The following is a 12,010-nucleotide window of genomic DNA, read 5'->3' as shown; positions in this document are numbered from 1 at the left end:
TATCTTAACTAATAAATAAAGGCAGAACTCAGAGTGGTAGCAGACATTGCAACTGACTTACTCAAAGGGCATTTGCTGAGCTGAATACACTTGAGCTTTGTTTTTCAAGACCTTCCATGGTTAAGAAAGTTGAGAGAAAAGAGAAAAATGACCATCCTTGTGATTATAAATCCAAACATACACTACATAAAACAACAACAATATATTCATACTAGGATCTATTTTATAGCAGTGGAAATAAATTAGCTCCAGGCAACAGCATGGATGAATTTAGTAGCATGATACTGAAAAAAAAAAAGCAAGTCTCAGAAACTAAATAGGGTATAATATCCTTTCTAGAAAGTTCGAAAATAAAACTATACAGTAAAATATTCAGACAAATGAATATACATATGTATACATAATATATATCTTAATTATAAAAATGAAATTCAGGATAAGGGGATTAAGGGAAAGCAATGGAAGAGCACAGAAGTCGATGTAAGTTCCTGGTCATGTTTTAATGCTTCAGTCGAATAGTGGATTTAAGAGAGTTCATTATATTATTAAAGTATTAAGTGAATAAAAAGTTACAGAAAAAAAGAGCATGAATAGGCCAATTGGGTTAGTTGTAAACATTTAAGAATTATGATTAAGCCAATTCTGTGCACCTGAGGGCCCAAATAATATTCTACAGAAATGCAAAGGATGAAGACTGATCAAGACACTTTTGAAGAATATTAATGAGGAGGAGATTTACCTTATGTTAGACTTAGTATAAAATTATAGTAATCAGTCCGGTGGTGTCATAGGGAACAGATCAACAGAAAATGGAATAGAATTGAGAACTCAAAAATAAATTCCATAATAAAGATGTAATCACACATAGCACAATATGATTCTGTCTGTATAGAGTTCAAAGCAGACAAAAGCAAGCATTGTTTTCTTTAGGGACACTTACATGAGTAGTATCACTATAAAGTTCGAAAATTACCACAGTTACCTCCAGGGGTGTCTGGGATTGCCAGTAAGGCATTTCTAAGCCACTGACCATGCTCTAGGTCTTAATTTGGATGGGGACTACATGAGGTTCACTTATCATTCTTTCAAATGTACATACACTTTCATTTTCATAGTTTAAAATTAGGAATAAATGAACTATACCCTGTGCAGGAAAAATAATGTTTGCAAGCTGATCATCCGTTTCTCGAGAAATAAAAGCAGCTTTAGAGAATGCACTAACTTAAATCAAATGAGAACATTCCACCTTTCTTGTGCATAAATTGAAGCCAACAAATTGAAAGTGTTTCTTTCTGAAAATAACTGACTCACTTGAAAAAAATTGCTCCAAACATTAATGCCACTGGGATACTTAATGTCTTTGAAGGTACTAGACTGAAAGATTAGAGGAGTAACACTGATTTAATTAGCTTTGAAGCTTGGCTTCTGGCTGTTTCTACAGCAGGACAGGGAAGTGTTTTCTTTGTACAAGTGCCAGGGACCACGTAGCCCGTCATTATGCAAAGAAATAGCACTGCATCAAAAACAGAGACATGGGGAACAAATAAGCATGGCCCTCCCTCAGACCTCTGCCTCATGGACAAGGCCAATGGGACCAGCGGGACCAGGGGTGGGCTGGAGCATGAACTGAGAGCTCCACTTGCAACAATCAGAAAACTCATTGAAGAGGGGGAGTCCAAAATGTTAGAGCAGGGTGAGATGGATAACCTAATTTTGTTAATAGGGAAAACATAGCTAGAGAAGCTTCATGAATTACTCGAGATTATATTAGACAGGCAAATCCCAAATTGGTTCTAGGATACTTTCCTGTGCACAATTCTGGATACAGCTGCGGGCAGCAAATCAGATGACAGCCAACTCATTGGCACCACTGAGTTATTAAAAAGACTTTTTTTAATTGATGAGAGAGAGAGAGAGAGAGATCAGTTGTCTCCTAAACATGCTCCAACTGGGGATCAAACCCACAGCCTACTTATGTGCCCTCACCAGGAACCGGCCACCATTCCATGTATGGAATGACACTCCAACCAATAGAGCCACACTGGCCTGGATGGCACCACTGAGTTTTAGTTCCCTTAAAAATCATTGTGTTCCTCTGGGCACGGGTAGCAGAGCCCCATGATGGATCCAACAGTGGACATATACTACACCTAGGCTGAACATATAGATGCATATTCTCAACAACTGGATCCTTACCTAGAAATTATCTAAAATGTTGCCAAATAACCATAGCCATGAGTATGTGTTTTCTAATGTTAAAAAGAAAATGTAAAGAATAATTTTTAAAATTTTTCTCCCACGAATAAGGGCTACATAGTGGGAATGAAAGAGATCTGGGAGTCAGGAAAATCCTAGTTTGGAATGTGACATTCTCCTGTATGTTTATAGATACCGGGACTACCGGGACCCTCCTCATTCACTGGTGCCCTATGGGTACACACTGCAGTTCTGGCATGTCCTAGCAGCTCGACTGGCTTTCATCATTGTGTTTGAGGTAAGTTTTCTCAACTGTTCCTGTGTGTCCTTTGACATAATGATGTAACTAGAAATAATTAATAACTGTAAGGTATGAGAACTTGCAAGTAATTATGCATGTCCAGGAGCAGTAGCATAATGTCATATGACCTCTTTATCTTCTTTTTCTTCTCCTTAATCAAAGTCCTGGAATTTTCCAAGAAATATTTCAAAGTCTATTGTAGATTGTTAATGTATAAGTCAGGAATTATTGGTCCTAAATTTAATATTCTAGGGTCATGTTTTTAAACTTTAGGAAAATTGCTCTTTTTCCATCCCTGTTCACAGAAATACTGATACATCATGTCTGCAATTTGCTTTTCACAAGCCCTTCGAGGCGATCTTGATGCAGATGTTCAAGGACCATAGTTTGGAAAACATTGAATGGGTATTACAAGTGGCAGCCTCTGGTTGTGTAGCATCATGACATTACTTATGCTCAAACACACAAATAAGTATTCATTACCTAGTGAATAGACTTAAAAAGTATAATTATACTCAAATAGCATAATCTACCTAGTAATTGCATATATCATGTGTCAATTAAAGTGACCTACTGCCTATTTTCCTTTAGTCTTTAAGATTGTTGCTGCTAAAAATAGTTTATATTTCTATAACTATACTCATAAATAGAAAATTCATCTCCTGTCACAAATATTAAAGCCATAACACAAGCAGCAAAGGCTGCCTTTTGGCTTGGACTAGAAGCTTCTTATACCTCTTGAACCTATTCCATCACTGTTTTATTCCCCTTCATTTAAGGGAACCAAGAAAAGACAATATTAAGTTGCTCTTCCCTGGGAATTAGTTTATCAATGACTCATTCTCTCTTTAAAGATTTCTGATCCATCACTGCCTTAAAACTTTTCAGACAAAATAAAAATGGGGTTGCATTAAGAAATTATTTGGCTTATCAACTAGAACTTCCCACTTATTTTCAATATATTGCAATTAAGCTATTTTAATTTACTAGAAACATACAAAAATCCTCTTAATTGGAAGGATCAAATTCACCAAGTTTTAAATAAAATTAAGAATACTTAGTGGTATCAAAACAGCAAAAAGAAAAAAATAATTTAAAAAATAAGGATAGTGTAAGGAGCCTCTGGGACAACTTCAAGCATCCCAACATTTGCATTATGGGGTGCCAGAAGGAGAAGAGAGAGTGCAAGAAATTGAAAACCAATTTGAAAAAAACGACAGAAAACTGTAAAGGTAATATACATACAAGTCCAGGAAGTGCAGACTCCCAAACAAGATGAACCCAAACAGGCCCACTCTAAGACACATCATAATTAAAGTGCAAAAGACAGAGAATCTTAAAATCAACAAGTGAAATACAGTTAGTTACCTACAAGGGTACTCTCATAAGACTTTCAGCTGATTTCTCAAATGGCAAAAAATATTCATTCAAAGTGGTGAAAGACAAGGATCTACAACCAAGATTACTCTTTCCAACAAAGCTGTCATTTACTAGACTAGAATCGAGGGACATATAAAGAGTTTCCTACACAAGAAACATCTAAGGGAGTTCATCACCACCAAGCCAGTATTACATAAAATGTTAAAGGATCTTCTAGATAAAGGAGGAGGAGGAGGAGGAAGACTAAAAATATGGACAATAAAATGGCACTAAGTACACATCGATCAACAATAGAATCTTTTAAAAAAAATGAACAAGCAGAACAGAAACAGACTCATAGATACAGAGAACATTTTGACAGTTGCCAGACATGAGGGGTGTTGGTGAAAAAGGTGAAGGGATTAAGAAGTACAAATTGGTTGTTACAGAATGGTCACGAGGATACAAAGTACAGCACAGAGAATATAGTCAATAATATTCTAATTATGTATTTTGTCACATGGGTGTGAGATTTATCAGAATGATTACTTTTTAAGTTATATAATGTCTAATTACTGGGGCATACACCTGAAACTAATATAATAATGTATTTCAACTGTAATTGAAAAATAAAAATGATTTTAAAAAAAAAAATAAAACATTTTTATATATAATTTTCACAACAACACCCCTTTTATAGATGAGAAAATTGAGGCTCAGAATGACTTTCCTCGGGTAGATAGACAGCTCTTATGTAGTAAAAGTTACAGAGCTGGCATTCAAACCTGGGTTTTCGGATTCCCCAGTAGACATTCTCCTGGCTTTCTTTTGCATTCTCCGACCAGTCCTTCTCCACCTCCTTTTCTGGCTCCTCTCCTCATTCCTTATGTGGTGCCATCAGACCAAGTTCAGTCCTCACCTATCTTGAGATCCTCTTTCTTCGCACACACCTCCCCTGGCCTCATCCCACGTTCCAGAGGCTCCATGTCCCTGGAGTGAGAGTTCTTGAACCAACTCCCAGAGCTCTTCCCAGCTAAGGATGGACAGTACACCTGACTCTCTGGCATTCTCCTCTGTGTTTTTAGCACCTCGTGTTTTGTATAAAGCACCTCATTTCATATCTGATCCCAGACCTCCCAAAAGATCTAAGGGATCGAATGAGAAGAGAGAAGTACTTGATTCAGGAGATGATGTATGAAGCAGAACTGGAGCGTCTCCAGAAGGAACGAAAGGAGAGGAAGAAAAATGGCAAAGCACACCACAACGAGTGGCCGTGACAAGGTAGGTGAGAGATGTGCTCATTGTCTCATAGTCTGAAATTTCTCCTTTGTTGGGAGGAAGAGCTTTAAACTCCCTGAGGCAAAGCTTGCTATTCTACTACTGAGAGGGATCAAAATAACTCCTTAGCTTCCAAAACCAGCTTGTTTCCTACTTTAATTGCAATTACAACTTGATATGCCTTTTACGCACAGTGCCTGCAACTCTTCTCTGCCTCCATGCCACACTCCGGCCTGTCAGTCAAAGTGGTCATGAGTTGGCCTAGGCGTTCCCTGAAATCAGCCTTCCTCTCCCTTCTATTCCAGCCTATTCTCTTTAAGATCCCCAGGGCAACATGCCCCTTCTTTCTGGTTAAAGTCACCTTTTCATCTCATCCAAGATGACCTCTCCATCACCCATTTATTGCTTCCTCCCAAGGTGATCCATGTCACACCATACCCTCTAAGAAGTTTTCCCCAGACTCATCACCCCATTGAAACTCTCTCCTTATAAACATCTCTGATCATTGCATCAGTATCACATGTATTGGCATGTATTGATCTGTATTGCTAATTTATTGTTTTTTCAAATATTTATCAGGCTTCCTCAGCATAGTTGTAAGCACCTTTAGGAAAGACTCTATGGGTGTTTATTTATTCTTCCAACTAGTTAGCACATGGCACCATTTAAGTGCACATTGAATTAGTAAAGGTTGAATGATGAAGTCTAAAAACATTGTAAGAAAGTTCCATAATGTTCCCATATATCTTATCAAAAAGTTCTTCTGAAACCTTGGCAAGTCAATTACTAGCTCTGTGTCTTTGGACAAGTCACTTAACTTCTCTGAGTCTCAGTTTCCTCATGATGGAATGACTAGATGAGCTCTCAGTTTTGATGCTCTGTGAATATAATGTAGCATTTCTTTTTCTTAATGTTTTTTAAAAATATATATTTGTTGATTTCAAAGAGGAAGGGAGAGAGAGAGAGAGATAGAAACATCAATGATGAGAGAGAATCATTGATTGCCTGCCTCCTGCATGCTCCCCTGGAGGATCAAGCCCACAACCTAGGCATGTGCCCTTGACCAGAATCAAACCTGGGACCCTTCAGTCTGCAGGCCAATGCTCTGTCCACTGAGCCAAACCAGTTAGGGTTGTAGCATTTCTTTTCGCCTTTCTTTCTCTCTCTCCACTTGTTTGAAGACTAACTTTGAAAATATTTCCAAAAATGAGATATCCAGGGGGAAAATATGTTTTCCACTTTTCATACAGGTTGAGATGTTTGTTAAATTAGTGAGGTTGTATCCAGCCAGATGTGGGATAAGAGTCCAGGAGGTGATTATAAGTTAGACATGGGGGTGGACTTGGAGGACATCACTAGGCCCTGGGCCCCAAGGGATAACAATGGTGTGTAGATGTTGAACACTGGACCTGCCTTCAAGTCCAAAGTAGACCTTGGCTTCCCTAAAGGCAAGAAATGTTTTGCTTAGTAATTTGGCCATTTCCCAGATCTGCCATTGGTTCTGTGATTTGGGGAAAAAGAGTTAATTTTTCTGAGCCTGCTTGTTTGGCAGAACTTAGTATGCAGCTCAAATAGTCTCTGTAGTGAGACATTTACAAAACAATAAAACGCTAAAGAATCCTATACGGGATTCGGGATTCGCATTGTTGCTAAGCACTGTGTTGTATTTTACCAGATTCTAGACCTGGCTTTTCCCTTCTCTATCTGTATGGCCTGGGCTTTGAAGTGGATTCTGATCTCCATGTTTGCAAAGTAAAGTTGAACTGAACAATACTTTAAAAGCCCACTCTGCTTCACCCTCCGGGGATTCTATAATTTCCCCCAAACCCCTGATCCCCCGACACACTCACACCCATTCTGATCACCTCTTCTGTGGCTCTGGTCAGCCTCAGACAGCATTAGGTGAGGTGGGAGGCAGACATTAGTGAAGAGAATTGCTCCCGGGAGTTCCAGGGGCCAGAGACAAGGCCTAGCAGTGGTGTTTTCTATCCTCAGGGCCTACTGGGCTGCTGGGCCAGTAACCAATTTTAAGTTTCTTCTGGCCTCATCATTATAGGCTGCTTTCTCCCTAACCTGGCCATTTCTAAGTTTTGCTTAAAAGGATAGTATTTTGTCTGTCTGTCTCTACTCCCCCAACAGTTGGCAGGATGTCACCTTGCTTCAGACTGACTCTGTTTGTCCCTCTGTAAAGCAGGCACAATCATGTTCAGACCATGCCTGACTCAGTTGGGGGTTACAAATGCTTTGAAGGCCTTTGATTCACAGTGTGTACAAACCATTGCACATTGTGTCCTCAAGCCAGCGTGCGTACATAGGGTTTTAACGCCTTCTCTTCTCTTTCCAGGTCATAGTTCATTCCCAGGCTAAGGACCTGAATTCTGTTTACTTCTCCTGGCTGTGCAAAAGCACACTCAAGTGAATGACTAAAATGCAAGCGCAGTGCATGTCGCAGACATCGGCAGCAGCAGGGGAAGTCGGCACCCTTAACGGACTGCCTGCGAAAGCACGGTGCAGTCCAGCACACAATTGCTATCTATCCATAGACCATTCTCGACCAAGCAAGCATGCACGTCATGGGCAGTCACATTCTCAAGTTTTTAAAACCAAGGGGAACTTGTATACTGGGCCTGTTTTTCAGCCTGTTTGCTACCTTTTTTGCATTCTATCCCATGGGAATTTTACAGACACTGGGATAACAATGGTATTTGGACACCTGGACACACATTCCTAGGATGTCATCGTATGGTCCTAATTCCATGTCACCCAAGCAACACAAACAAGACCGTTTACAACTTTTTCTTTCTTTTTTTTTTAATTTCAGATCTTTCTGAAGAGATGATTATATATGACATATCTATAGCTATGTGTATGGCCATAGATGTATTTCTGTGTGTACATATGTATAGTCATGTATTCTTACATATGTACATACAAGTACAGAGATATATAAAGTACATAAAAAGCCCTTACTTGTAAATAGCCAAAAGGTACTGACATGAATGATGAATTTTCACATTTAAATAGTCATCAACCAACATGAAGCCATGTTTAATGCTTGTATAATGTGATGCAATAAAATTTAAAATAAATTTATGCACATGGAATATTTTCAGCTGGGTTTTCTGAAATTCTGTTGTATTTCCTTCTCATAGAATAAGAGGAATCATAGCAGAGTGAAATCTTTAAAGAAAGGTCTATCACTCCCAAACAGCCCTCAGAAATCCCTTGACCCTGCAGAGCCCTGACATTTTTCTGCCTAACTCACCCTTTCCATCTTGCTTCCAGACCTTAAGAGTACTGAGCCAACCAATTAGAAGGAGCTTAGAAAATACCATTGACCCACTTTGAGAAAATATGAAATATGACCAATGATACTTAGAATTCTTCTGATTATCCTGCCAATTAGTATGTTCTGCTAAACCTAGGACAGGGGCTGTCTCTGGAGGAACAGGTGTGTTTCTAAGCAATGCCTATTGTTGTAATTACTCTTCTTCCAGAGCTTGTAGTGTAGAACCTGCCCTTGAACCATGTTATCACCTTTCATGGGCCATCAAACACTGCCTTCTTTTGGCTGTGGGTTCACCTGAATTGAGAGATTTTCATCCCTTAGGTGGGAACAGTCAGTCAGAGTGGCCTTGGGCAAGCTGGAACTTCCGCTGTTTCTTAGCTTCATCTCTCTAGTACTCCTGATCAGGCGTCCCTAGGAGTGAAGTACTTACTCTCAGGACCTACACTAAGGAGACGGGCTTTATACTAAAATGAAGGCAACAGGCTATGGATAGTTTTCTTTTTAACCACCGGTCAAGGAGTCTGTAAAATATTTCACACCAGTCCCAGGGAGAGGAATTTCCAAGGAAAGTCTCAAGAGATGAAGTAAAAGAGGAGTTACACAAAGACAACATGCTCTGCAGACTCAGCACTGTAACGTTTGCTTGCTGTGCCTCAAGCTCCAAGCACCGAGGCCTAATAAGTCCTTGGACTTGATGCAACCACAGCTGCTCCCCTACTACTTGGGGCGAAGAGAGTGGTGGTAGTAGGAAGGGAATTGTCGGCCCCTCCTTGGATTTGAGGTGGTCTGTGAACGTTCAAAACTAGGTAGAGGGCCACCCAAGGCACCGGTCAGGATAAAGAAGTAAACCCTTATTAAAGGCCACTTTCTACCTTATCTGAGCATAAACTGAACCTAAGACAACTCCATGGTCAGAATATTTTCTACCTGTGGAATTCTGCCTTTGCTATTCCAAGTGCCCCTGGCAACCACAATTCCTGATATGTTTCTAGCATTCAAGTCTTTCCTTCCTCCTTGTCCTCCTAGATCCCTCCGTTCCTCTCTCCTCCCTCCCACCAGCTCTTCCTTCATTTCTTTTTAGCAGCACAGTGAATGCATTTACATGCCTTCTCTGTTTTGGGTAGAGGGAACATTGGTGAATATTTTAAAATGTGGGGTTTTTTTAAGTTTGTGGGGGGGAAGAAAGGCAAAGATGGTGACATAGGTCATCCCTGACTCCCCCTCACAAGCAGAAAACAACTATTCATGGACAACACACCCATGAGAGAACAGTAGGACATGGGGGTGAAGATCACAAGCAGAAAACAACTATTCATGGACAACACACCCCTGAGAGAACAGGACATGGGGGTGAAGCTGAAGCACCCCACTGCACCACGGAGACCAAAACAGACCTCATCAGAAAAGAGGAACGGATTCACATTGACCAGGTTGCCCCTTCCCCAGCTGGTGCAGCACCACACCAAGAGGTCTCCCCCGGTTACAGTTCCTCCAGAGGAAGAGAGAGCCCAGTGTGGACATCCAGCTCCCCAGAATTGTGGGTCACTTCTTAGGGACCCCCACTTAGGTCTCACTGCATGGAAATTGCAGGATAATCTGTTCGTGACTGTGATGGAGGACAGGGAAGGACTTGCAACCACGAGCACCCAGATCTTTGGGGACTGAGTTGTCATTGTCAATGCCAAAGAAGTAGACCCAACCAACAGCTTTGCTCATCTTCAGAGCCATGACTAAGGAACTTGGCAGAGTGAAAATCCGCTTCACTTGGGTCCTCAAATGATGAGCCTTGCCAGCCCTGGAGCCTGGTCTGCTCCCACCCAGGCAGGGAAGATATGAGTGGGAGCCCCACCACTGCTGAGTGTGGTTCCTAGTCCCTTCCCACCAGAAAGCTTGCCCAAGAACACCTGGGGGGCTGCTTGGAGCTGGCCTTCCCCTGCCTCCCAGTAGGGGTGCTAATTCATAGCCCCGCCCCATGCTGACGATAGCTCCAGCCCCTCCCAACCAGAAAGCCAGCTAGAACAACTGGAAGCTGTGCAGCAAACCTCAAGCAGGGAGACCAGCCAGCAGAGCTGACTGACTGCAGTGGCCCTGTTTGGCCAAGGAACATGGGGTTGACTTGAGTCAAGACCACAAAGATCCTTGCCAGGCTTGGGTCAGTTTTCTCACTCTGCCTAGACAGGAAAACTAGTTAGTAGCCCCACTCACTGATGAATACTGCCTTAACCTGCCTGACATGGGAACCTAACCAGAGAACACTGGAAGCTGTAGAGCCCATTCCAGTGTTCTCAGCAGTCCTGCTTACAGTGACATTTGGACAGAGAGCACATCCCATGGCTTTCCCCATCTGCAGAGCAAAACCAGTGGCTCTGTCTGGCCATGGAATCAGCACACAGTCTTGACTAATTTGGGTCCCCAAACTATGAGTCACATAGGCCCTGGGGCCTATCCCACTGACCCACCAGGGCAGGAAAGCTAATTCATAGCCCCACCTACTTCTGAGTATAGTACCCAGTCCTGACCATCTAGTAACACTGATCAGAGAACCTGGGCAACTATGGAGCCTCATCCTACACCCTTTCTTGGTCAGGGAACCAAGCCAGCAGACTGATCTAACTCTTCTTGGTCAGCAGCACCTCCCCACAACCCCAGAGTTTGGGCAGTGGCTTCACCCCCAAAATAAATCCTAAAAGCAAGCCCCACCTGCCCAAGGACATTACCAGTGGACACATCCAAACACCCAAACTAAGCTGACAGGTGAAGAACTATCTCGCCCAAGCAAACCTGTAAAGTCTGGAAGAGGACACCACTTACTCAAATGTGCAGGTACCAACATAAGAAATAAAGAGTCAGGAAGAATCAGGTAAACACAACACCACCAAAGGAAATTAATAGAATTTCAATAACTGACCCTAAAAAAATTGAAATGTATGACATGTCAGAAAAGAATATTCCTCTTAAGGAAAATTAGTGAACTAAGGAACACACAGTAGAAACCATAAAAAAAAAAAAAGAAACCTAGAGCTGAAAAGTACAACTGAACAGAGGAAGTAGAGAGTTTCAAAAATAGACTCCAAATTGAGCCTTTTTCATATATCTGTTGGCCATTTGTATGTCTTCTTGGGAACCTCTTTGTTTTTTTGTTGTTGTTGAGATCTTCATAAAAGTTGGATATCAGCCCCTTATTAGAGGTAGTGTCTGCAAATGACTTTTCCGATTCAATTAGTTGCAGTTTTGTTTTGCTGATATTGTCCAGTCAGAGGGTGCAAAAAGAAAAAAGAATGAAAAAAGAGTGAAGAAAGACTATAGGGCTTATAGGACACAATAAATGAATATATATTTGCATTATGGTTACTCAAGAAGGAGAGAAGAAAGAGAAAGAGACAGAAAGCATATTTAAAGCAATAATGGTTGAAAAATTCCCAAACCTGGGGAAACAAATGAACATTAAATCTATGAGGCACCAAAGTTCCAAAATAGGTTGAATTCCAATAGGGCTATATTGAGATGCATTATAATGAAATTGCTAAAAGTCAAAGACAAAGAAAGAATTTTTAAAGCAGCAAGGGAAAAGAGAGAAGTTACATACA

At 41.0% G+C, this 12,010-nt stretch overlaps 1 protein-coding gene across 3 annotated transcripts in view; it reads left to right on the top strand.

The window, feature by feature from the left end:
- The window catches only part of ANO4 (anoctamin 4), a 242,626-nt gene extending 234,376 nt beyond the window's left edge, over nucleotides 1-8,250 (top strand). For 2 of the 3 annotated variants that reach the window (XM_014530041.1, XM_005882339.2), the window contains exons 26-28: nucleotides 2,389-2,494; nucleotides 4,942-5,137; nucleotides 7,479-8,240. In XM_014530041.1, the coding sequence (XP_014385527.1) occupies nucleotides 2,389-2,494; nucleotides 4,942-5,133 (298 nt within the window). In that variant the 3' untranslated portion in view covers nucleotides 5,134-5,137; nucleotides 7,479-8,240. Of the gene's footprint in view, nucleotides 1-2,388; nucleotides 2,495-4,941; nucleotides 5,138-7,478 lie in introns of all 3 variants that reach the window. The other variant, XM_014530042.1, reaches the window with a different exon arrangement.
- The last annotated feature ends 3,760 nt before the right edge of the window (nucleotides 8,251-12,010 follow it).

This window comes from Myotis brandtii, unplaced genomic scaffold (assembly GCF_000412655.1).
Source record: "Myotis brandtii unplaced genomic scaffold, ASM41265v1 scaffold708, whole genome shotgun sequence".
Classification (NCBI taxonomy): Eukaryota; Metazoa; Chordata; class Mammalia; order Chiroptera; family Vespertilionidae; genus Myotis; species Myotis brandtii.
The sequence above is the reverse complement of the archived record's forward strand: the minus strand, read 5'-3'. Positions and strand labels throughout refer to the sequence as shown.